The sequence below is a fragment of the Lupinus angustifolius genome, chromosome LG18 (assembly GCF_001865875.1).
Source record: "Lupinus angustifolius cultivar Tanjil chromosome LG18, LupAngTanjil_v1.0, whole genome shotgun sequence".
Lineage (NCBI taxonomy): Eukaryota > Viridiplantae > Streptophyta > Magnoliopsida > Fabales > Fabaceae > Lupinus > Lupinus angustifolius.
Window position 1 is genome coordinate 6,904,864 of NC_032026.1, and position 27,020 is coordinate 6,931,883.

General features: G+C 31.7%; 4 protein-coding genes across 4 annotated transcripts; 2 read left to right on the forward strand and 2 right to left on the reverse strand.

Moving 5' to 3' along the window:
* On the forward strand, positions 869-2,225 carry LOC109332357 (zinc-finger homeodomain protein 11-like). Its single transcript, XM_019567311.1, has one exon. The coding sequence runs from the start codon at positions 1,098-1,100 to the stop codon at positions 2,118-2,120; it is 1,023 nt and encodes a 340-aa protein (XP_019422856.1). The 5' UTR covers positions 869-1,097; the 3' UTR covers positions 2,121-2,225.
* On the forward strand, positions 7,103-9,251 carry LOC109332207 (60S ribosomal protein L34-like). Its single transcript, XM_019567101.1, has 4 exons — positions 7,103-7,250; positions 7,353-7,432; positions 8,732-8,841; positions 8,940-9,251. Exons 1-4 carry the CDS (start codon positions 7,172-7,174, stop codon positions 9,031-9,033), a joined length of 363 nt encoding a protein of 120 aa, XP_019422646.1. The 5' UTR covers positions 7,103-7,171; the 3' UTR covers positions 9,034-9,251.
* LOC109332669 (putative NAC domain-containing protein 94) lies at positions 11,404-13,608 on the reverse strand. The gene is made up of 3 exons (XM_019567684.1): positions 13,171-13,608; positions 12,745-13,049; positions 11,404-12,389 (listed from the first exon to the last, which is right to left on the reverse strand). The coding sequence occupies exons 1-3, from the start codon at positions 13,349-13,351 to the stop codon at positions 11,622-11,624; spliced, it is 1,254 nt and encodes a 417-aa protein (XP_019423229.1). The 5' UTR covers positions 13,352-13,608; the 3' UTR covers positions 11,404-11,621.
* Positions 18,722-23,637, reverse strand: LOC109333491 (protein HGH1 homolog). Its single transcript, XM_019568995.1, has 9 exons — positions 23,500-23,637; positions 23,281-23,403; positions 22,535-22,732; positions 22,020-22,098; positions 21,482-21,627; positions 20,853-20,966; positions 20,172-20,303; positions 19,109-19,222; positions 18,722-18,996 (listed from the first exon to the last, which is right to left on the reverse strand). Exons 1-9 carry the CDS (start codon positions 23,551-23,553, stop codon positions 18,946-18,948), a joined length of 1,011 nt encoding a protein of 336 aa, XP_019424540.1. The 5' UTR covers positions 23,554-23,637; the 3' UTR covers positions 18,722-18,945.

Here is a 27,020-nt window from a genome sequence, read left to right on the forward strand (position 1 = left end):
ATGATAGGAGAGATTGAGAAACCCAGAATTGGTGTGTTTGCATTTTGCAGTGGAGTGAGCTGGACCCAGCTGGGACTGAAATGTCCTTAGGGTACATGCAATAAGTTAGCACCACCTGGGCATTGTCCTTTAAGACTCATCTGCAGGAGACACTGCATCTTGTGTGAATCAGTGACCTCATCCAATATATTCTTGCCCAATATTTTCAGACTAATTTATTGTCACCAACTAACACATGTTATTGTTAAAGAAAATATCTAATCTAAATTATTTGAAAATATAGTGAATTTAGAGTATTATTTAATAAAATAAAAATATATGAATAAATATATCTGCAACTGTTTATAAAACAAATAAAAATATGTAACTATAATAGGGATGTAATCTGTATATTGGTATTTTTAATTATTTTATAAAAAAATTATACTGATTTTCCTTTATTTATTCCATTACTACATTCAATTGAGATGGAATATTGATACGAGTGTTAATTGATATTGAATTCGAAATATTTCATATTCTGAAATAAAATAATATTATATATATAAGAGAATATCACTTGAATATTAATGCTAAAAGTTACAACAAATAAGATAAACTATGAAAATCATACTTCCTAAAACACATTATCACTCTCTTTATTACATACATGTGACAAAAAGGTTTTAAAAAAATAGCATACACTATCATTTTCCTAATCTCTTATAATCGAGAAATCATTGACATTTAAACTGGTTTGCAACTTTATTATATTTTCCCCATAAAGAATATTTTTGTAATTCTCTATTTGTTTTATCTTATTTATTATGGATTTGTGGTTAATGGTTGAGATTTTGGGAACTCTCTGTATCTCTTTTCTCCTCACAAAACCCATTTAAACCTCAGATTTTGTCATCACTTGTCATCATTATCATCATCACCTCCTCTAGTTGCATAATTATCATCACTCTCTTTCTTATTCCAAACCATTTTCTATCTACCTCTTTTTTTTTCTTTGTTTAATTTTGATTCCTTCCCCATTTTTAACTACAACCTCATCTTCTAAATATTTCTTTAACCTTGTTCCAAAAACCCTAATCCCACTTGAGAAGAAAAAAATGGACTTGTCCCAAACCATAGGCACAGATACTCAAACCCCACCCACCAAACCCAAGTCCTTATCTTTTATCAACGCCGCACTCAAACCCCACTCCACCACCACCACCATCGTCCCTCCGCCGTCATCCACGGTGGTTTCCTACAAAGCATGTCTTAAAAACCATGCTGCCAGCATAGGCGGCCATGCACTAGACGGCTGCGGCGAATTCATGCCTTCATCCTCCACCAACCCCACTGACCCCCGCTCTCTTAAATGCGCTGCATGTGGCTGCCACCGTAACTTCCACCGCCATGACCCTCGAGAACCACCACCCAACACTCCCACTTTCCTCACTTGCTTCTACTCCACCACCCCTTCTTCCGTCACACCCACCGTTCCACCACTACAGCAACCACTACCACAACTTATCCCCCACCGTGCCATGACCCCAAGCACTAGCCCAAGCCTCAGTTCTAGCCCAAGCCACAGTTATAGCCCCATTTCATCAACACCATCATCACCACCACCACTCTCTCACTTGCCACCTTCATACCCAGCACCCCACATGCTCTTAGCATTTGGCAACAACAACAACAATAATGCTTATTCTATTGACCATCAAAACAGAAACTTTCATTCTTCTTCATTGGTGCTTAAGACTGAGACAATTAACCTGGGCTGTAAGAAGAGGTACAGGACCAAGTTCAACCAGGAGCAGAAAGAGAAGATGTATGGCTTCTCTGAGAAATTGGGTTGGAGAATGCAGAAAGGTGATAGTGGATCTGTTCAAGAGTTTTGTAATGAGATTGGTGTCCCTAGAGGGGTCTTCAAAGTTTGGATGCACAACAATAAGAACACTTCAAGGAAGAAATCAGAAAATGGTATTCGTCAAATTGGAAACAATAATGGTGGCAGTGAAGATGGCGATGGTGATGGCATTAACAACTCGTTCAACATTAATAGCAGCAGCAACAATGATATTCAGAGAAATGAAGATAACTGTGTTGATGTTCATGTTTCTTTTAATGCATCATCATCGTAATTTTCATCTTTAATTTCATGAAACTTAAATAGATGGTGATAGTAGTATTTTGGCCATTGTCGGTGATCGTTTTTATTCATTGCCATCTTTTTTTATGTAGTCTTTTATTGCTATAGGAAAATCAAGTTGATATTTATTTTGAATTATTTTTTATAATACCAAAAGTATTTTTTTCATTAGCTACCACTTCTAATCAATGTCGTTATAAAAAATCAAACTTTTAAATTTTTGATCTTTCTGATAATCTAGCTACCTCTCTCGAATTAGCATCACTTAGACAAATTGAGTGATTTTTGTATATATTTGTTTCAACCTGTTATGTTAATATTAATTATTCATCTGATTTTGAAACATGTACTTCCTAAAATGTCCATGCTTGTTTGTTCAACACAATGAGCTTTATCAATTCTGAGGTGCAATCTCTCAATCTGCATTTGTCCTTATTCATTTATGTGTATCTACCACTTCTTTAAGTTTTTTTAATCTTGGAGATAATACTACTGATGCGTTTAGGAATGGCAACGCGTGGGTCGAGGTCGGGTTTGCACATACCCAAACCTGAAATTCAAAATTTGAACCCGAACTCAATGGGGTTGAAAATAAAAATATCATCCCCGAATTCGGAAAAAAACTCGAAAATGATAAAGTATTAAGAAAAATATGATATTATTTTCGTGTAATTTTTCTCTAACATTTCTATTTTCTCTTGTATTATTTCATTTCTGTTATGTTTGAAGATCCAATAGTATGTAAAGTAAAATTAGAAATTAAAAGCAATTGGCAAATGATACAAATTTCAATTTTAAATTGAATTACCTTACTTCGGGTTAGGGTCTTTGCTATACCAAACACGAACCCGAAATTTAAACCCGGGGTAAAACCCGAACCCAATCACATCGGGTTTTCCCCGTTAAATTTGGGTTCGGTTTGGGTGGATACTCATCGGTTCGGTTTTTATTGTCTGTTTGGTCATACATTGCATGAGTATACCTCTAAATTTAATTTTCCTATTAATTTATTTTACGAATTATCATATTTGGGTATGAATTGCTTATAGTGATGTGTGATACTAGATAAGTTTTCCATAAACAACATTAATGGACATTGATCCATGGCTAATGTTATTTGCCTATTTGGTCGCTCTTATCTTCTTCCTATTAGAGTTTATTGCTTGAAAACCTTGCCAGTATACTTTTAGTAATTACAAATGAACAAGCAAGATACTATTCTGGAAATAGAAGATAACCTTAGAAATGTGACTTATCTCTATGTGGTGTTTATCTGTTATTATTCAATATCATTATTCAATTACCATAGTCTTTTGTCTCTCTATATTTAGAAGGGAAGCAAGCAGCATTTTCATATAAAGAACTCCTATAAATTAATGAAAACTAATGCAGGTTGTGGTGCATTCTAAATATGGAACCTTTCCATATTGGGTTGGTCGAATGCTGCGGCTAGTTTTTGTTCTTTTATTTATTTTTATTAATTTTCGAAGTGAAAACCACAATCATACATAATCAACCAAATCACATAGTGCTTAATTAAATAACTGATGAGTTCAATTGTAAGTTTGATTTGCTTTTTTAAAGAAAAAAATTGTACTCATGCCTTTCAAGCTGCAACATGGTTTTCTCTGTTTCCAAGTTTTGTTCCCTTTTTTCAAAAGGGTAGTAGCAGGCTCCATTAGTTTTTCTTTAGGATTGAACTAAAATAGTATAACCTTCACAAATAATGGACCATGGAGGAATTAATGCCCTCTTTATGACTTTGTTGCTATATTAGTGGTCCTAGTCTATACTTTACTTTTTCTTTTTTCAGTTTCCATCTTATTCATTGTTATTCTTGTTTTTGGGACCAGATCTTTGATCTGCTTTGTTCTTCGGATTATATGAAAATTCTGCTGCCCACCTCAATGAAGAAACGGCACCAGCCTCGGCCCAAATAAGACTACTTGATCCACAATTTTACAACAAAGAAATTTACCCATGGAAATGATATAAGCGGTGTACGCATATAACATTTAAAAAAAATAAGGACAAAATTGTCATTTTCGTATATAAGAAATTGTAACTTAATATTCAAATTCATAGATTCAGATTAAAAATTGATTATTTGACTAGCAACATGGTTTAACAAAAAAAACTAATAATAAAATAAGATTGACATAATTTTCACATGTTTTAGATAATTATGATTTTGAAGATAAAATCTTATGTATTAAATTATCCCCCTTCCTTTTTTCATTAAGGTGTTTTTTTTGTACTAACAAGAGTATTCTTTTATCTTTTGATAGGAAACTAATCACTTTCAGAGTGCAGTGCATGATTAACACACTCAACAAGTGTCATTCTCAGGAATCGAACTCTTAACCTTTTGATCGTTCTAGGATCTCACTCTATTAAGGTGTTTACTATTTTGGTACTTTTAACCATAAGTTAATGAGTGTAATATTTATTATTGTTAATGTAAAGATTTATACACAATTATTATATTATTATCATTCATTTTAATTACTTTTTATAAAAAATTAATAATTATTAATGATCAATGATAAATGATACCTTAAAAATGTATACTTTTTTCTCTAAATCAAATCCATTTTGAGATATATTAGACAATCTAACTTTTGTATTTCTCAAAGTTAATACATTGGAAAAAATTATTTTACACTACTAAATTAACTTTTTATTGGTAAGTATAGTCAATTACACACCAAATGGAATTATTTTGTTATAATAAAATAACTTCTTTAGCATACTAAATGACGAGTTGGAGGATGACAATTTTCTCCTCCAATTGTCTTTTTCCTCGATGTTGGACCAGACTGTAATCGGGGAGCCTTAAGACTGAAGAGTCACAAATGAAACAACACGTCTTGAACCAAAATCTTAAGACATTAATTTCATGGGTCTTTCCTTCTTATGAACTTTTTCACTCCTCCCCACATATCCAATATGGGACTTCACACTTAAATAAACCCAAAAAATTTCCATTGGTACAGTGAACCTGGAATAAACCCAACACTCAAGATACATCACTTATAAAAACGAAACACATATAAATCTTTTTAAGAAATGCAATAATAATAAAAAATATTTCTCTAATGGTCAACAAAAATAAAGTAAATTTAAACATTTCTCAATTAAATTTAAAAAATATAAAAAAATTAAAAATAATAACCACATTAATTATGTCGGAATAATTATGATTACTCGATTTTTTAGATCTCATTATTTGAATGGTTATCATGTACACCACTCTTATTCTAAAAAATAAATAAAATATGTCCTACTAACAAATATTTTTCTAAAATTCTCAATTTCCTAGTGTTCATAGGATATGTAAGAAGAAGAAGATATCATGTGAGTTTCTCATTTATAAATAAATACATAATATATAAAATAACTTTTAGGTATAATTAATCTATAAAACTAGCGAGGATCACTTTAGTAGGAGCAAATGTAACACTAATACCTTCATACTCTATCGGATCTAGATCTATAGTTTAAAGAAGTTTTGTGAGAACTGGACTTGGAAACGACTCTGATTTACAGTCTTAACCAATAAGAGTTAGACATCTTTAAACTGGAAATTTTTTGGTCAGATCGTGTTAAACTCAGTTAAATCGGAATAACGTGGGAAGTAAACCGGACGGTTGACTTAATTTTTTTATAAATAAAACATTACGTTAATCTTTTGTTTTACTCTGATCTAAAAAAGATAAAGAAATATTGTTCCGATATAATTATATATTTATAGATAAAAATTATTAATTATATAAAAAACCATTCGATGTGATCGAACAATTTAAATGTACAAACCAATTAAACTTAATATAAAAACTATTAGTTTAACGTTATGCTCGAATTTTACAACATTAATTTAAAGATCAATACACACAAAAATTGTACATAATTTTTTCTCTCTATATTTTGACTGTAAAACTTATTGTCAACTCAAAATCATTATGGATATAGTATAATTTTCTTCCTTTCATACTCTCAAGTGGTGTAATCAATATTCCACTACTTATCCCATTTGCCATTCATGTATAAAAAATATTCCCTTCTATTTAGGTTAGTTCATTGGAAGAGAAACAATTGGAGTACACATTTCATCCACACTTGGAGCACACATTTCATCCACACTTTGATGACTAGCTAATTTCAACTTATTACTCCTAGTAAGTTCGGTAACCTTTATATGGGAGCACATCTGTTATCCCATAATTTATACTATTTTATGTGTTATAACGTGTGGTTGATCAGAAAAATATTTAATAATTAAATTGTAATTTAAATATTTTTTTTCTGACTAATTAGAAATACATAACACATGAAGTAGCACAAATTATAGTACACCAAATACCCTTATATAATCTACTTACATTTTCTCGAGTTGATTTTAATAGGGTTGTCATGGCATGGATATATTTTATCAAGTAATTCAATAATCATAAAACATCTTCTATTTCAAAACTTGTATTACTTTATATGTTACTATTCATTATTGTTAAAAAATATATTTAATTATTAATTTTTTAATTTAAAAATATTTTTTTCAATCAATTGCAAATAAATGACACATAGAGTAGTACATTTTGGGATAAAAGATATGACGTTCAATAAGACTCAATTCAAATTTATCCATTTGTTACATTTACAGGTTTCAATTTTTTTCATTTATAAGTAGTCAACATTGTTTTCCCAATTTTCTTTCTTAGTCTAGAATGAGTGTATTGATCCCTCACAATGCCTAAGGTCAACTATAGGAAAAAAAACACCAAATTTTAGTTCTATAATTATTTAATTTTCTTTGTTAAATATAATTACTTAAATTTAAATAGCAATGTATTAGTCGTAAAATAAAATTATTTTCTGACTCTCACGTGTCGTAGTTTGATCCGTCCGATTAACCTAAACATCATCCACGATGATGTCATTACAGCCCTTAGATCTAGGTTTCAGAAACCCTCTTCTTTTATACATCGCCGTTCTCAGCCAGAGAGAGAGAGAGAGAGAGAGAGAGAGAGGGATTGAGATTTGAAAATGGTGCAGCGTCTTACCTACCGGAAGCGTCACAGCTACGCCACGAAATCCAACCAGCACAGGATTGTGAAAACCCCAGGTAATAATCACTCTTCACACTTAACACATCGTCGTTTATTACTCATCCCGACACGTCGTTTTGTACGGTAAAGGTTTTAATCGAATCGAATCGAAAATGCAGGTGGGAAACTCGTTTACCAAACCACTAAGAAGAGGGCTAGTGGTCCCAAATGCCCTGTTACTGGAAAGAGAATCCAGGGTGTATGTCTTTTCTTCTCATTTCGCATTTTTTAAACTAATATAAAGAGCAAAATACTTGTTTTTTGGGAATTAATTTTACATATTTTGTTGTTCATGATTCTGTATTTTTTATATTGGTGCAATTTTTTAGCTACTTGTTGGTGCCTTTTTTTTATTTGTTTAGATTATATACCAGATCCATACTTGATTCTTACAAAACTCTTATGTTGATTAAAATAATAATATTAATTTTTCCAATAGAGATTTTAGGAATTCAGTGGTTCCTGAATATCTATTTGATAACTTCTATTATTATTTTTCAAGTAGTGCTGTGATTAAACTGGGATGATGGTTATAAAGTAGTGCTATTGTTAGGAGTTGTATTGAGTTCTTCAAGTTGCACTCTTACATTATGAAAGGCATTGTTTATGTTTCTCAATTTGTTAAATGGGATGATAAATGAAAGATGCAAATAAGTTGTTGATTAAACGACTAGAGATTTTGTTTCTGTCCAAAGCTTGTTAGATGCTTTTAGGCTATTGAGCATGTAACGATAACTGATCCTCACATTTTTTTTGGAATGAGATGCTATTAAAATTGTGCAAATCAGTTATCATTATCTATATGTATGAGTGTAATTTGACAAACTCCTATTAGGATATATTATATGGGCTTTGCGAACCTTCTTTTAGTTACTAATACTTGGGTTAATAAACTAGTATTGTATGTTCTTGTTGAAAGGGGGAAACAATTACTGTAATGTTGGGTGGATTGAGGGTAGAATGAAATTCTGATAATTCTTAATGATTTAGTTGCTTTGTAGAAATATGTCCCGGGAAACTTTGGAACCCATAAAAATCAAGTTGGTACAAGCTATCTTGATTAAACTTTGACCTTCGGCTGCAAACTTCCTGAGGCTTGATTAAATATGTTTTGTGGAATCTTATTCCACCTTCTGCAAGCTATCTTATTCTCATTTGAGTGAATTAAGAATATATGGACAGTAAACATGCTTATAAGAGTCTGCTTGCTTGTCAAATTTGTGCTTATTATTTTTATAATTAGGTTTTCAATTTTTTATCTCTGCATAATTTGTCTGCATTGAGTGGATTTCTGTTTCAGTTATGGCTTTATGCAGATATCTTCATATCCTGAATTACTTGTCTCAGTGATTGTTCTGTTTATATATTTATAAACTGCATGAGATGCTTTGTTCCAGTTGTTACTTTTGCTTTGCTTAGTCTTAATTTATGACCGTTGACAAATTTTAATGTCTCAAGTTACAAGGCTACATTGTTGATTAATGCTTCACATTTTCAGATTCCACATTTAAGGCCTGCAGAATACAAGAGATCTAGGCTGTCAAGAAACCGGAGGACTGTGAATCGTGCATATGGGGGAGTTTTGTCTGGAGGTGCTGTCAGAGAAAGGTTTGTTCCACCCAACTTCTTTTTTATCTGGTGTTTTATTTCTACAATTTTCATTCTGTGAATTGTTGTAACAAGCTTAATTTTGTCTTGTTCTGTAGGATTATTCGGGCCTTCCTTGTTGAAGAGCAGAAGATTGTCAAAAAGGTCTTGAAGATCCAAAAGGCTAAAGAAAAGCAAGCTTCAAAAGCCTAAGGTTGGGGAAAAGAGATAAAAGATCTTTTTGGAGGGATTTTAGGTTTGTTTGATTCTAGTAAATCATGAAGCTTATTATTAGAGCTGTTCAGATGTTAATTTTGTGCTATTTGGTGAGTTTGAAACTCTTTCCAGTATGATTCTTAACTTTGTCGACAATTCCATTATGATACAGTTTTGATGCATTTCTTTCCTTCATGGATTATTGGTTTATGTTTTCTCAGTTTATTTTCTTAGTCATGTTTTTTGCAATCTTCAACGTTATCTACGATCTACACTTTGGTTTAATAGACCCAGAACGGTTCTGTTCTAAGCCAAGTTTATGCGATTTCCAGAGTTTTTGGGCTGAACAATATAGTGAAACGACCCAAATTCTAAACAAATAAAACGTACTAGGCCACATTCCAACTAGTACAAAAGTAACAAGGTTCATAAGATATTCTTTCGATTTTTAAAGCTATTATTATTGTCGGCAATGTACTCATCTTGTTGTGGAATTTTTTTTTGCTTTCACATTAAATCTATTTTTTTTTTAATTATTGGCAGGTGGTAGCCTTGACGTTTTTTCAAACCGATGTATAAAAAATATGAATATTCCACTTAAAAACAATTTATGTATATTCCAATGATAACAGATCCTGTTTTATGTAGATTATAGATTTGCATCCCTATAACTGTGTTCAACATCCTGAATATGAATAGAAAAAAGATTGTCTAGGATAAAATGTGAGTATATTTGCAGTGGCAATATTACATCAATTATATACTCAATATTTTAAATTTGTTTTAAAAAATGTATAATGTGATCAATGGATAAGATAATCTATCAATAAAGGGCAATGTACGCCATTAGTATGCATAAAAAATGCAACGTGGTCCTCTCAACAGCTAGGGCGTAAAAGTTTGGATTTTGGCAGTGTTATAAAAACCGGTTCGTGTTGGCCGGTACAAACGGTGAACCGGTGAATCGGTTCAACAAAAGTATGGTACAAAAATTGTATCGATCATGCAATCATACAGGTAAAAACCTGTCAAAATTGGTCATACGAACTAGTTTTCAATTGAACCGCACCAGTCACACCGGCTGATTTTTATTTAACATTAAATTTTTAATGAAAATAAAAAAATTATTGGTTTTTTATTTATATTCATTTGTATATCAAATTTCACCAGTGTGTAGTTTAATTAATGAACCACCAGTTAAACCGCTATACCAATATACTAGTGTTCTAACCCGATTTATGATCGGTACGGTATTAATAACACTGATTTTTTGATGCAATTCAATAACTGAACCGAACATAAAGATATGTTTCAATATACCTTAATTAACCATAAATTTTACTACAAGAATCTAACTCAGCCATCATAAATGTTTTTTTTTTTAAATTTGCAAAGTTTAAAATATATTACAATAAATATTTATCTATAAAAGAAAATACACTACTATTAATAACATATATACTATTATTACTAACATATATAACAATTTGGTTACATATAGCATATATTAATTAGTAAAATATATAAATTACAATTCACAATTATTAACATATATAATATATGGTATATTAGTTTCAAATCTAATACTATAAAAGTTAAAAAATATGTTGCAAATCATCATAATCTTGAAAAATTCTCTAATATTTTTTAATATATGCTTTGGTTCGGTCTTAACAATTTCTAAATTTCTAAAATCATGAATTAAATCAAATATAAATAGTTCCTTAAAAAAATAACTAAACCAAACTAAGAAACCAAACAAAATTGAATTTGTTTGGTTCCACTCAATCAATTTTTTGGTTTAAACTGTAATCACACCCCCACTATAACCCCTTACACCCCTATTTGCAAGTCATTAAGTATGAACTCTTCAATTCAAACCCCCACAACTATGCTCTCCTTCCCCTTAAAAGAAAAAATATAATATTTTTTGGCTATAAATAAAGTGGGGGAAAACCCACCACACCGCACACACATAACATTAAGCGGACTAATGTAGTCTCCAGTTTGGCCCATCTAATGATGCGGATAGATTGAACTCTTTGAATTTACAAATTATCGTTTTAGACTTTTGGGCAAAAAATGACATCCTGTAATCTGTACACAAATTACATTACATCTTCCACTTCAAACAAGAATAGTAATATAATATATTCTCCTATATCCACAAGAAATTGATAAAAAATAATATATATTACTCATAAGTCAATCATTAATAAATAAAATATTATTGTATGAAACTTACTTTTATTTTCTTATAATGTTGGAAAATTTCTGATCACAATATGTTATTACTTGTACTGTGACCGACCACTATTAGTCTATTAAAATACTTGCTTTTCAGTTGGGGGTTAAAAAAACTTGTTTTGAAACTTAAGGTTGCTTCCAAAACTATATTCCACAAACATTTTAGTTCACATGTTATATTGAATCATGAAGAGTTCAAAGTCCTAACTCCTAACAAAGATTCTACATGCTAATGTAAACTGAACAGAAATCTACGTAAAAAATAGTCAGATTCCATCTAGCCCCTACCCATTAGAAGCTTTAAACAAAATGGCTTCTAATCTGCATAAACAATTGGACTAAGTATAACACTTAGTAGTGGAATAACTAGATGATACATGATCACAAGGACAAGAAGAAGAATCCCAAAGCAGATTTGACTTCCATGCATCACCAACATTGAAATTAGGCATACTGTGTGGAAATCCAATGGATCTTACTTTCTCCAACTCTTGCTCATCAACATGAGGCACATTTATATTAGGAATTTTCACTAATACGTTGTTGTTTTGGTTGTCAATGGTCCCTTGCATCTCACGTAGTAATGATATTGGGTAGCCATTATTATTCTCTTGCAACAAACCAAAGTTTGTAGTTATTCCCTCAGAAGTTAAGCTAAAATCTCCTGGCACAGAAGATGACATATTAAACAGCAAGGAAGAAACATCCATTGTAGATTTAGAACTTGTTGTAGATGTTTCAAGAGGAGTTGAGAACATTAAGCCATTGCTAAGGTCTCCATTTGAAATGGGTAATTGATCGAAGGGTCTTTGAAGCAATGGACTAATAATGGATTTGTTATAAGATGCAAAATCTAAAGGACTGAAAGTGCTACTAGAAGTGGTTAAGTGATGTGTGTCACTGTGATTAATGTTAGAAAAGTGGCTGGAAAAGCTAGTTTGCTTTGTCAATGGCATGGTTATTGAGCAAAAATGGGTGCTGTTTGGATCATTGGTTAGCATATCAGAGTTCATTGTTTCACGTAAGGGAGAGACCCAAGAGTGAGAGAGAGCTCTTTGAGCTGTAGCATTGGTTTTCTTGAATATCCTGCAGATTGCCCAGGATTCCTGCAAGTTCAAAAGCAAGTTAATAAATTTAGCTGCATTATTTCAACAACTAATATAGAAACTTATACTCTTTGAAAAGTGTCATTAGACATAAGTATATCAATCAAAAACTTTTCTACAATTACATATTTTATAACATTGGGAACCTCGTGCACCGAACTGTCTTTTTTATATTGGATTTTAAACACAAACCTAAATCATCCTGTTGAATAAAAAATATTTCTGATTTTTTTCCTCATAAACTATGAGATTTACTAAAAAGTTATTGTTTGTAAGTTATTATTACAGCCTTAAACACTTAAATGATATATAACAACAACATCAAAAACCCTAAAATGGTAACAATATTACTAACATTTGCAGCAATGGTCTTGTCTATATACTTCTTTGGGGGATATGATGAGTCTGTGAGAGAAGGTAGCCTGAACTCATGCATCATCCAATCAGTTTTGACCCCTTTGGCAGCTCTACCTTTATAGAACACAAGAGATTTTTTGAGGCCAATACACTTAGAACCCTCTGAAGAGTATATAGGTCTGTCTGTCCCTGTAGCTTTCCAAAATCCAGCTCCTGTTACCCTATTAGGTCTTGCACTGTTCCTGTATTTCCTATCTCTGGGACAGTAGAAATACCACTCTTTCTCTCCATTTGAGGCCAACTCTACATACATTATGGGAAGCATATGTAAATAACTTGTTAGATACAACCCAAAAAAGGTACTTAAATGTTATGCAACTATATAGAGAGCTTATACATTAACCAAGAGAGTTGTGTATCTTACTTGGAAGATCCCATGGGTCATATTTATAGATATCAAGCTGCTTGATTAGCTCAATAGACATAGGCCATTGCTGAATCTTTCTCTTGAGGTAAAACCCAACAAGCTCCTCATCAGTTGGATGAAACCTAAACCCTGGTAGCATAACTTCATCATATTTCTCATTATCATTTCTCTCTTCCATATCTTAACCTACCTAGCTATTTTCTTCAGTATAAGAAAGAGGTAGAGACCCTTGTTGTGTCTCGTCAAGATGTTAAACAAAATTAGTAAAAACTAAAACCTAGGAACAAGAAAGTGGAAGTTGCTTTCAAAAAGAACCCTAAAAGATTTGAAAGACAAAGAAGAGAAAAATGAGAGTGAAGTTAGACTTAATTTGAAGGCATTATATGGTTCCCAAGAAGGGATCTGCTTCCGAAGCTTCAGCCACCTTTTCTGGTGACTAAGTGAATTTTTAAAGTGGACTATATGTGTTTTGCGAGGATGGTTTGGTTCATACAGAGAGGAAGCAAACCAACAAGATACTCTATCCCAAAATCACTCACTGTGTATTCATGTCCCTTAGTTACTCAGCATTGTCTAAGTAATATAAAAATATTAATTTGTGTTTTCACCACAAATTTCTTTTTAATTAAATAACACTTATTCATTGGATCGGGACAGGATTGAAAACAAGTGATCTCTATCAAGAAGCAAAGGTAGGTACTCTTAAAAAGAGAATAAAAGCCAAAGAAGAAATCAAAGTGATTAATTGAAGATAATAGATTTTATGATTTTTATCATAGCAAAGTACCATCTTTAAATAACATTTATTTGGTGTGACTTATCATCATATATTTAATTATCTTTTTAAGAAGGTAAAGAAGTAGTTTTGTATTGGAAAGTGAAAATTTCCATATTTCAAGAAGTGTTGGACTTAGATTTTTAAGATTGATGACTTACTCTATTTGTACTAATGCACTTGTTAATACAACACTAACAGTCTAACATATTAATCTCATGAAATCAAAAGAGAGTGACACATCTCATAGAGCTTTTCCTCATTCACTATATATAATTTGGTTTTTATTCTTAGATTTTTATTATTAGTTTTATTTTATATAAAAAAAGAAAGAAACTTTTATTAAAAGGAGTATGAGAGGTACCCAACCAAATCTTACTAGATTTAGTTAAATGAATGACTCAGTAAAGAAACTTTCCCTAGTTGATGTTTATAATTTAAACTTTAGATTAAAATAATATTACTCTCGTGGAAGTTTAGACTTATCTGCTAAAATCCAAGACAAAGCAAAGTTCCAAGAAAAATTAAATGGTGTATTTATGTACTATAGTGTTTGAAACTTTGAAATATCATATGGAAACAAGAGACTGAGCCAGATTCCAAAACTGAACTCAAATATATAATTCAACAAAGAATTCCAATAAGACCAATTTAGGATTATATTATTGGTTTTAAGGCTTCTCAGAATCCGAAAATCCCGTTTCTATTCCATTCCCCAGAGCTTCTATTCCACTGGTTTTGTCAGGTTAGAACAATTTAATAATTATTACCATTATGTCAAATTTCAGATACCAACAAGCGGACTTGTAATCAGAATCTAATTTGGTTAAGGGGACCCCTTTCTACTCTTACAGGAACATGTTATTATTATATTCTATAAACAAAATATACCATTTCTTTACTGTCACCATGAAATTAGCTACAACTTATAACTATAACATTTCTTTCCAAAAAGATCGCAAATTAATTTTATTTGTATTGGATTAGCACTCCTTGTACTTCTTTAATACAATTTACTTATAAAAAAAATATTTCTTTTAAAGAGATGTTAAATGTTGACCTTTCTGTAAGCTTTCCTTTCTATTTTGTGAGTGTTCTTTTGTATGGAGGAGGTAGGTCTAGCACATTGATCTGTATGTTGAATATCCGTACTTGAAAAGGTAATTTAACACTCAAATAATATGAGTGAAGATATATAGTGAGGATATTAGGATGCAATAGTATAAATAACTGAATATGATGAGTGTAGTATATTCCACAATAAGATGTTTTAATCATGAAAAATCATCATATTAAGTTTGTCCCATGTTGATGTAGATTATTTTATTCATGTTAGACAGTCATGTCGTGTCTATGATTTGGCTGACACGTTTTGTTTAGGACGAGTCATTTTGTTGCTCTCCCTAGATGTTTTAGTCGTATACTAGGCATGCTCTCGCCATACATTAAGGGTAGCTCACAATATTGAGAAATGTGTTCAACTTTATAGCAGTGAATGCAGTATTCAATCTGTGTGACAGTCCTGTAACAGATGTCTACAGTTCTGTAGATGCTGATTAGGCCATGTGTTGTTATTGTCATAGACACTAGGTCATGATCGACAACTACATGAACCAAATATTCTTTCGCATGTAATTAATTGTATTTTTATCAACTATAATGCACTAACAATGATGTAGATGTACGTGAAATTAGAAAGTGAGTTTAGTCGGAAGAATTATAAAATATGGAGAGAAAAAATCATTTTGTCTATAAAAAATAAAGTATGTATTTTGAAATCAATTGTCTCCTACGGAAAAATGTGTATTTAGCACATTGAAATTTGTTATACTTAGCGCTTTTTTTTGTTCTTGTTTGCAAGACCCTTTTTTTGCTGTAGAACATGAGAAAGGCAAAATCCTCTATTTTTGTGGGCATTGGAAATACAACTTAAGTATGGGATTTCAAAATTCCTTGCTTTTAGTAAAGTCAAATAGGTTTCAACAATGGAATTAGGACACGTTCTAAATTTCCTTCAATGTCCCTCACTCACTCTAATACTACATTGATTTTCTCACATTTTTTGACACTTCTTTGTAAAATATGTCTAATGCTTGGATGGCAAATGTGGTACGAGTAATTAATTGCAAGTTCACTGAGTCAAATGGAAAACTTGGGACTCCAAATTCAGCTAAGCTCCCAAAAATCTAGCCCTCGGTTGCAACCACTTTTGTCTGTTCCTTGACCTAGGGCTTGTTACCCAAACGTGTAACCAAAGTTTAAAACTATCAATACCTCTTTCTAAGGGAACCACACCAACCCTATCAATAACCTTACTAGGTCTTCTATTTTAAATCTTATCAATAACAACCACAAATTAATGCTAACAAGGGACTTGTCCCATGGTAGTGAGCTTCACTTTTTTGTGTGGGTATAATCATTCATATTCCCTCACCCTTTTTTAGTGAAGGAAATAATCTCCTCCGGAATGTATGGTTGTCACTTATAATAAATGTTGTTCACATAAATTAAACATTTGACATTTTGATCTATTTAAGGATCTAATGATAACTTATATGACTAAACAAACTTTGTTGTACTTGTAGCTTCACTTAAGATGCAAAAAATGAAATTAATTAAAGCAATAAATGGGCTTTCTTTGTGTTTTATGCATTTTCAAGGAGGGGGTGTATGTACCCAAAAAAGGAGGGGAATGTAACAAATATCTTAATAATATTGTTTAATAAAAAACGAAAATTTTATCTTAAAAAATAATATTTTAATATATTGAGATGTGTTGAACTTAATTTTGCAATGTTAGTTTCTTTATTTTATATTTTCAAACAATACTCTCATTACACTCATTAATATAACCCTTTAAATACTCCTAGCAAAGCGGACAAGTTGAATATGGCCTCTTTAAATTATCATATATATACTCTCTATCTATATGATATATTATTCATATTAATAATTTTATATATCCATCTAATAACACACACATGCTTTAGACAAAGTCTAATATGGCCTTTCATATGCATCTTCTGTCATACAAAATATATCAGTCATGTATTATATTATGTAATTTATTAAAAAATATTTAATTATTACATTTCTAATACAAATGTAATTTTAAACCAATTATAAAAGTTATATATAAAGTGATACATTTTTTAATGTTAACTGTTACCTAAAATAAGTCAGACCGAATGTGGATCTTAATAGGCAGGATGACTTAATTCTTTTTTCAATTGATAGAAACTCTTTGTAAAGTGAGTTTGAATATATATAAAAGAATATATTCACTCTTATTTAATTTAAAACGTGATGAAATTTAACTCAGTAATAATTTAAGAAACAATAAATATAGTTATCAAATAAAATTTACTTGTTGATTTTACACAACAATAATTCAGAAAAATCACATTTCATTTTAGTGCATGGAGTCCGATATTTAAGAAGATTTATTTTCAAATTTCAAATTTAGGAAAATATTTCCTACAATCCGACACCAACTTCACATCAACATGGTTGTGACTGCATCAAAGTGATGGTGGTCTATGAAGGAGGATGTGGTGGTGAAATCGGAGAAGACCAGTTGTGGCAGTGTACTTGTTTGTGATGCAAATAACAACCTTTATACACGAAACGATAAAAGGGGAAGGACTTCATGTTCAAGAAGGTGACTATAAAACAAATTTTTTTTCTTTCCAATTTTATTATTATTTTAAGCTTATGCACACACCTTAAGAAGTTAGTAAATGATATAAAATTTAAATATGATTTGACTAGCTAACCTCGTTTAATGTACATTAAAAACTGAATTGAAAAAAATGATATGAAAAAATGAAATAATAAATAAGAGTATAATTGAAAAATAAAACATAAATGTGTATTGAGTTTTTTAAAATATATGTACCAAAAAAATTGAGTTATTAAAATATCAAAAAATTTGAAATAAGATGAAAAAGTTAAAACTCGAAAAAAAAAACAAATATGAACTACAAATACATTTTCAGAAACGAATCAATAACCAGCAGCAGCATATTTGGGACAACCCACCCTTTATAGGCATTAATAAAGCTAGTTAATCCAAAAAAAAAACTCTGTATAAAACATATGTTGGATTCCAGTTACTGGATACAGTAATCCCAAATAATCTATTTGCTTAGAGATATACGTGCGAAAGGACTTTCATGGTTATTCTCACCTATTTCATCCTCTAAAAAAGTCAACACATAAAACAATGAAAGATTGAAAGGAAATTATATCATTCCTTCATTTGGATTTTTGGTTGAAAATAAGTTAACAGCCTCTTAGGTGCCACATTAACTGTTGGTGTGGACATTATCTTAAAAATTATTGTACACGTGGTCGGGAAGAATACCACCACTTAGATGGATTTTGTCACATTTTAGGTGGAATAATATTTAGAAAATGAAAATAAAAGCTATTTAGAAACTAAAAAGATGCTCATGCTTAAAAAACATGAGTGTGAGGAAGCATTCTAAAATTGAGGGGAGGGTACAACAGGAAAATTGAAACAGAAGTAAACATGAGTGTGAACATGAGGATGATACTCATGCTTAACAAACACTAGTGTTGTTAAAGCATGAGACTGATGCAGAAATCTTTAGGCAAGTGCCCTGACAAGACATCATAAATGACCATTGTGTTATCAGCTTGAAGCCAAACACACTTTGAATAAGCAAGCCATTGAAAGAGCTTGATTATCACAAAAATTACCAAATGAGTTATTCGATATACAAGTATTAAATGAGCTTTAGCATTAGCCAAAAGTTCAAAACTGATAAACTTATCCATTTTAATGATGTCAATAATTGGAGGTACAAACTGAAGTTCAGTGCCCATGCTTCATCAAATGCCTCCTACTCTGATTCTACAGCATGCATAACAACTTTGACCATATCTAAGCCACAGAGTTTACACATTCACAAAACTGGTAGTCCTAACCTCAACCGAAAATATTGTGGGGTAGTTGGACGCATGAAAAGTAACTAGTTTATGGTCTCGTTAGATGGTTCCTCTGTACCGCTGCTGTTAACCAACTGATTAACAAATAGAGACAGCCAAAGTTAGAGTCAGTCATGTGTAGATAATAAAGAAAGACAGATGGTGAAGAGATTCAAGAAGACGACACATAGAACATATGAGGTTTACCAGGGATCCCAGTTGTTCATATGCTCCCATCACTTTAGGATCTTCCTCGTCTTCATAGCCGACTTGCACTATTTTTGGTCCATTTACAGACCAAAAGGCTCTTCGACCTGCGTCCTGCAAAACAATGATACAATAAATATGATGCAGTGAGAAGCAGTCATCATTAAGAGGGTGTTTAGTTCAGATTATCGTTGAGAAAAAATAGTTGTTGCTGCTCCAAAGTGATAATATTCAGAAGAGGAAGGTGTTTGGAAACATCATAAGCAATTTTCTATGGTTGTTTTGGTGAAAAAAAGAATATTTTAAGCTGGAATTTGGACATCAAGATTATCTGATAATCAGATTATTTCCAATCTGACCTAAACACGCGTACACCCAGAGCCATGTTTACTTAAAAGCCAAAAATTTACCACATGTAAATAAAGAATTGATAGAACTAAGGGTGATCCAGATGGCGAGATCCGGAGAGGGTGGATGTTCACAGTCCTACCTACCCCTGCAAGCACCCGTGACCTCTAAATCACAAGACAACAACCCTACCGCGCACCAAATTAAGATCAATAATACTTCATTCCAAGGAGGAAACACATCCTAAGTTTTGCATTCCTAAACCAAACCCAAATCAATAATGATGTAGGTTCCAGCCAATCATATCAAAACCCTTGGGCTTAATTAAATCATTACATAAAAACTCGGCAAATCCATGTAATCAAGCTAGACCGCAGTTTAGAATTCTCTAGCTAAGAAAAAGTGACCACCTAACTATCTATCCCAACCCAAGATAGAGGAGTGATAAAAGTTCTTTTAATAGACATGTATAAGATATGAAGAGGTTTGACAGAACACTAAGCACATAACAGATGCTCAATTGAATATATCAAAAGACAAAAACTGTAATTTTTCTGCCAACTTTCCTAAAGACTCAGACTGAAGTTTATCGTGTTTCAATGCCGATAACGTGCTTGAATATCTTGAATATACATTTGGTTTCCAGATGTAATATGTAACGAAGAAAAAGAAGGAAACAAATTCTAAGAAAAGGGAGAAAAATCTTCAAACTTACCTGCAATGAGATCAAGTATATGGCTTCCAATGTTTGAATACGAATCTCCGGATCATTGACTGGTTCACGTTCAATTGAGAGTGCAGACCCAAGTTCAAGTGGCATTTTCGATCTGTCTTGCTCATTGTAGATCTGCATAAAAATAACTATATGAATACAAGAGACATGAAACTAACTTTAGTAATACAAATTGCATTCTGAAAAAGATGTCCATCATCTGATTACTGTAAGTTCCAAGACCAAAAATAAACATTTTATATTAAATTTTTTGTCATGTATGCTTTTCACAACGAGGATTTTAACGTCATAAACAAGGACATGTTCAAATGGGAATAAGCAGTTATAAAGAATTTAATCATGATTTATACAGATAGACATCAAGTAAACTCCAATTATTACTATTTTGAAGAAGGAAATGGTTTTGGCTTTCATTCTCCTGTCCATGTCATAAAAATTCAACAAAATTTGATGTTGGTTATGGACTGCCTAAAACAACCCTCCTCATTTGTCCAGACTTGGGACCAGCTATATAGTGATGTGTAACAGAGAAGAACGCCGGAAGATTTTTTCTTAGCTTAATTTTCTTGAGTAGTTAAAATCTATTGCATGGGGCGAAAGGAACTATCTCCTCAATAAACAGAGGATCAAAGCTTAAAGGTCAGAACAAGTAGAGCATGTAACCTTGTTGCCAGCTACTGGAAGAAGTAATGCTGGCCAGAGAAACTCTGATACCAAAAGCAAATTTTGTAGCTGATTCTCAGCTTCAAAACAACAGTTGCGAATAGTTCCAGCGACCTGCAAGCAATCATATACCACACCAACTTTTAGCTGAGCAAAGTTACAGAGTATAGAAATTGACGAGAACGAAAATTCCTGTGTTGGCTAATGACTAAGCCTTTAGTAGATGAAAATAATCACACACAAAAAATTACTAGTATGAGCAAACAAAGAATAATTAACATAAATTCATTAAATGGAAATTCAACTAGAACCAAACAAGAATAAGCATCAGTTACACATCATATACTCAAGAATACATTTCTAGGGTGAAAATGTTTATTTACTTATACCAAGTTCACACAGCATCAGTCCATGTGCCTGTAATGTGTGCTTAACTAAGCATCAGACCATCAGTAAAGACATCTGAAACGGAACTTCTTGACCACATACTTCAAAAGTAATTTCAAAATTCGATAAATTAAATATAACATAATTATTATATTACCCACTCTAGAATTAAAAATAAACAGTTTTAACATTGCCTAATGCTGGGAAACTGGAAGAATTTCGGGTGCAATTAGTGCACATACCCCTTTCTTTCTCAATGAACTATTTGAATCAAATTGCCTGATTATCTGCTTTAAGAGACCCCGTTTTGGGTCAAGTAGAAGCTGCCTGCCTGCCTGCTGCTGTGATATGTTGACAAGTATTGAACCAACATGATCAAAAGGATCATCTGGAAAATGTTGGGAAAATTAATGAATCAGCATGATAATTATTGGACAAACATTCTCAAACAGCTTAACTACCAAACTGAACCATAACATTCAACCCAAACTCTCCAATACAGTAGGTGCCTCCACCATAGAGCACATTATTTCGATGTTCAAAAGTCAATTACATGGCAACATTTACAATTGGCTGAAATAAGTAGTCTACGGGGTTAAAAAAATACTTCTAGCGTGATTGTGGACTGTCTTTGGATTAAGTAATAACATAGAAACAATTTTTGTCATGAAAACATCTGAATGACCAGCTTAGGAACCATAGAAAGTTATTAACCATTGCATAAAACTCCAATATAATATGAGCAAAATAATAATCCATGCTGAGTTCAGAAGGACGCACCATGACTTTCACTGGAATTTCTGCAAAATGATCTCACAAGTTTCATAACAAACAATCCATGAACCTTGTCATCTTCAGTCTGGCAACCAGGGTAGAATTGTCAATTGACTAGTCCATATAACAAGCAAGAGGAAAAATCAACATGCTTTTTTCGAACACAATTAATAGCATCATCACATCTTGATTCTAGATACTTTATACCCATAGTGTATTATACCTTTTCAAAGGCATTATAACATATATGCCTTTTATGCCATATATAGTTTATCTGGGGAAAATTATACTCCAACCGGTACTTTATTTTTACACTCGGAGGAAACAGGACAGTGAAAGCAAGATTTGATCCTATGACCTTCAAATACAGAGGTCTTTACTTCTATTATAACATAAATGCTTATTATTACATATTTCATTGAAAAATAATATTTTCCAATTTAATTGGATGCATTGATAAATGGTCCAAATTATTTTTGCATATAAAATAAAAAACCCAACACAAACATAATGCAACACACCTGAAGCAAGGACGCAGTACCAGCATCAAGTTGAGTGAGATTCACCAAGAGCATGACAAGCAAACGAGTAATGCCACTCTCTGGCTTGTACAAAACATCCATTGCCGATTTAACCAGTCCCATCTGGACCATCTGCTCCGCAAGATCTGAATTTTGTGAAAGATTTACAAGCGCTTCGGCAGCAGGCTCTGAAACCTCCTGAAATGGCACACCACACTCACATAAACCCCTCTATTTTAAATTCCATAACTACGCAAAATAAGAAAATAATACAAACATAGCAGAAACATATGTACAAACTTGGAAGCACTGCATGACACAAGATTACAATAAGATACATCACAAACATAGGAATACAACAAAATTTCACAAATATAGGGACGACAACACGACTATTATATAACATATAAAATTATAGAATACAAAAAGGACTCAAGGAGCATTGAGAAATGTATAAAGTCTCCCTATTTACATAGGATCCATTTTCAAGCTGAATTTTTTAATATAATGGAGCAAGAAAAAGTCTCGGAAACCATGAAATACACTTGTAAGATGGCTCTCAAGCCTTCTCTTCCCTTTCCTTATTACTGCTTTGCGAGTTTATTACTGAAGGAAAAGGAATTGCTTTAGAGTGTATTTCATGTCTCTAAAACATCCTCTCTTAGTTCATTCCGTTCGAAAACTCAACTCGCAATTGGGCCGTAAGTATTCGTGCTTCATATGATAAAATTGGTTATTTATATGACCTTGGGAGCGGTTAAAAGTCTGGAGAGTGAAGGCAAGACAGTGTTTGCATAATTGGCCAAAGCGTGCAAACCATCATCAGAGCCAGTTAATCCACGAACTATATCAACCGCTGCTTTTGTGATCTGTAAAAATCAAAAACATAGATCAATTATTCAAATTGAAACTTTAGGATAATGAAATATATTTTGTATGGTGAGTAACAAAGAAATTAAGGTTACTTGTGGAGACGGAGAAGATAAAAATCCCACGAGTTCTTCAAGCTCCGTAGCCATTATTCTTCTTCACTTCTTAATTTCTCTTTCTCCTGTTGTTTTATCACCACCTGATTTCGGCGCTTCGCGGAAACACGTTCTTAGTTTGTGTAGACCTCGGCAATAATACGACGTCGTTCCCGTTTTATTTTTGCCTAGGCTAAATTACTTTTCTTGTCCATGTAATTTTTGATAATTTCAAACTAGTCCCTAAAAAGTTATATTTGGGCTGTGTCGACTGTGGAGGTACTTCACTCATAATTATTGTTAACAACCTATATTATTTTTCACTATTTTTTCTCACCAAACATTTTCAAACTTGAATATTTTTAGTCTTTAAAATATAATTATTATTTGTACACATACTACTTTCTTCAGGTTATATTTCTCTTAATATTAAATTTCTTAAATTTAAACATTTTAAAATAGAAAAACTGAAATGACAAGTACAATAGTGAACGCCCGAAGATTTTTACAATAAATATTTTTAAGACAACAATTCACTAGGTTAAAGATAGGAAAGTTTAGTTCTTAAGTTTTTTGAAAGTTCAACAGTAAATATTTTTTCAAATGATTGAAAGAATAAAAGAGTGTTTTAGGAAAATATAAAGTTGGCATATATGTTTTTTTTCTTCACATTCATCATCAAATCTTGCTTTTATAAACAACATGGTGAACATGTTCATTGAGAGATGTATATTTGAAAGATAACCTTATTGCTCTGCATATAATTTGAGTGTTCATATCATGAATTTGAAAGAAGATATTATCATATTTATACTATATTCAAAACTATAAATAACTGTCTGATATAATTTTGCACTTTCTAAAATTACTCTTTTGTAACTCCTTCAATAATAACTATCCTAAACTTCTAAGCATTAATTTTAGAGTTAATTATACTGACACTCCCAGAATTTTAGTTAAAGTTATATAAACAACCCCTCACTTTTTTACACGTACACAAACCTCCCCTAATTTTTATACTTTCATTACACTGGCTATCCTTGCATGAGAAATAAGTGTAATCTTTTAAACAGAAAATGTGAGTGATAAATGCAATTAAGTTAAACAAAACATGGTATATTGTAAGGAAACATCCAAAAATATACAAATCAATGTATCTTTATTATTTTTTGTTACAAAATACATCAACAATTCTAAAGATATATTGTTTAAATTGCTTTTATACTGTATCGTAATGAACCAAAAATAATAAAGAGGTATCGACTCATATATTATTTGGACTTGTCTCCACAATATACGATGTTTTGTTTAATTTAATTGCATTTATAACATTTTTTGTTCAAAAATCACACTTATTTCTCATGCAAGGGTTGTCAGTGTAATGAAAGTATAAAAATTAGGGGTTTGTGTAGGTGTAGAAAAGTGAGAGGTGGTTTGTGTAATTTTGCTAAAACTCGGGGGTATCAGTGTAATTTACTCTTAATTTTATTCTTTTTCACAATACATTATTATTCTTCCATATATATTTTTTATTTTTATCTTTTATTATTCAATTTTATATTTGATTAATTTTCTTACATATTTGGTTTCTATTAAGTTTCTATGTAACATTCTTTATATTAATTTTTTTAAAGAATGTAACACAAAAATAATACATATCAAAAAAATAAAAATGGGGATCAATAGGCACGAAGTGCATTATGTGAGCATACAACAAATCATGTAAAGCATGACAGAAAATTCAATGCATTAACAATGAAAATTTAATATAACATATGCGGTAGATACTAATTTCCACAATTTGATAACATCAATGAGGGACAAATGTAACACATCAGTCCGGACATGCAACCCTTCGAGCTGACAAATATACTGTGTCACCCACAAACTTAAATACTTATGTAATATTCTATTGCATCTAAACAAGTCTCGTGCAACTCAACAGATACAATTTATTGATGAGGTTGTGGGTTCAATCGCGAGAGGCTTACTTCAGGGGAATAAAATATCGTAAATATATTTATGATTAAATGGTGGCACATTCGATGTATTCATGTGTCTGAAGATCGCATGTGAGAGTTAATATGTAATTTATGGTGTGAGTACAACATAAATTTTTCATCCATCTCTTGGAATAGAAGTTTTGCATGGAGATTTTTATGGTGTGAGTACAACATCATACATTTATATTTAATAATCAAGTATAAATGAATGATGTTAATTTAAGATTATAATATCTATGTATTGTTTTATAAAAATTTATACGCAATCACTATATTATTTACTATTTATTTATATTATTTTATTATTGAAAAATAAATGATAATTAAAATATAAATAATAAATAATATAATAAGAAAACTTATGCACCATCAACATATATTTTATACTTAAATTTTAAATGATTAAATGTGAATAGTTTATATATATATCACATTTATATATAACTCCTTCTTACCTCCCATATAGGTGTAAGAAAAACAATTGTTGTTGTTAATAGAATGTGACAGGTACATCTCGAACAAAACTGAAAGCTGATAATTGAAAAGGCAACATCGCATAATCCCCACATATCATACAGAGATTGAATAATCAATCATCGACAACACTCACTTACCCGTCCATAAAAAACATTGCTTTACACTGCGTTTCTTTCTCGATTCTGTGTCAGAAAACAAAAACTCACCAAAAATAACTAACTGAGAAAACCGAACTAAAACAGGAAAAAGGAAACTTTGCAATAATCAAAGTGCGGATCGTGATATTCAACTCCACCAATGGTAGAATCATTTATCTTCCTTCTCGTGCGAGGTGCTCTACAACAGAATCGTGTTTGTGGATTCTGTTACCCAATTGATCATAGGATTCATTTTTATTGATCATGTCAGTGATTGCTTTTGTTCCTTGCAAAAAGATTTCATTTTTTTAAGGTTTTCAACGTCTTGCATTGGCTTTTTGATTAATCCCTATAAGTTTTAGGCATACCCACTTTTTCATTTCTCATTTAGAGCTTGAAGTTTCTTTGTTTTTCTTTTATGGGAATGAGTAAATGTAGTTTGATGTATTTCATTCTGTGTTGCTTTTTTGGGGTATGGTTCTTTGTATGATTTTAATGATGTCTCACCTTTGATTTTGAGAACTTAATGAATAACCTGATTACTAGTGCAGTGTAAATGAGAGTTTATTATGTATTAAAAGTACATGGCATCACTTTCCTGTGAGGTAGTATCATTTTCGGTTGAGTGTTTTCCCTTTCGTTCCAGTAGCTTAGAGGGGCAAGATAGATGAATAGATGGCCGAGTTTCAACTTGGTATTTGCATGTATTGATTTAAAAAATGCAGCTATGAATCTCTAAGAAACACAGAACTTCACATATGGGGTATGCGGCAGAATGAATGTAGATGTGCAGAAAATGAGGTGGGACCAGATGTAATTAGACTGTGAAAATGTGAGGCAATGGGTATGTAAGTAGTTTTTGTAAACTTTATTTTAAAGTCATGTATAAATGGATCTTAAGAAA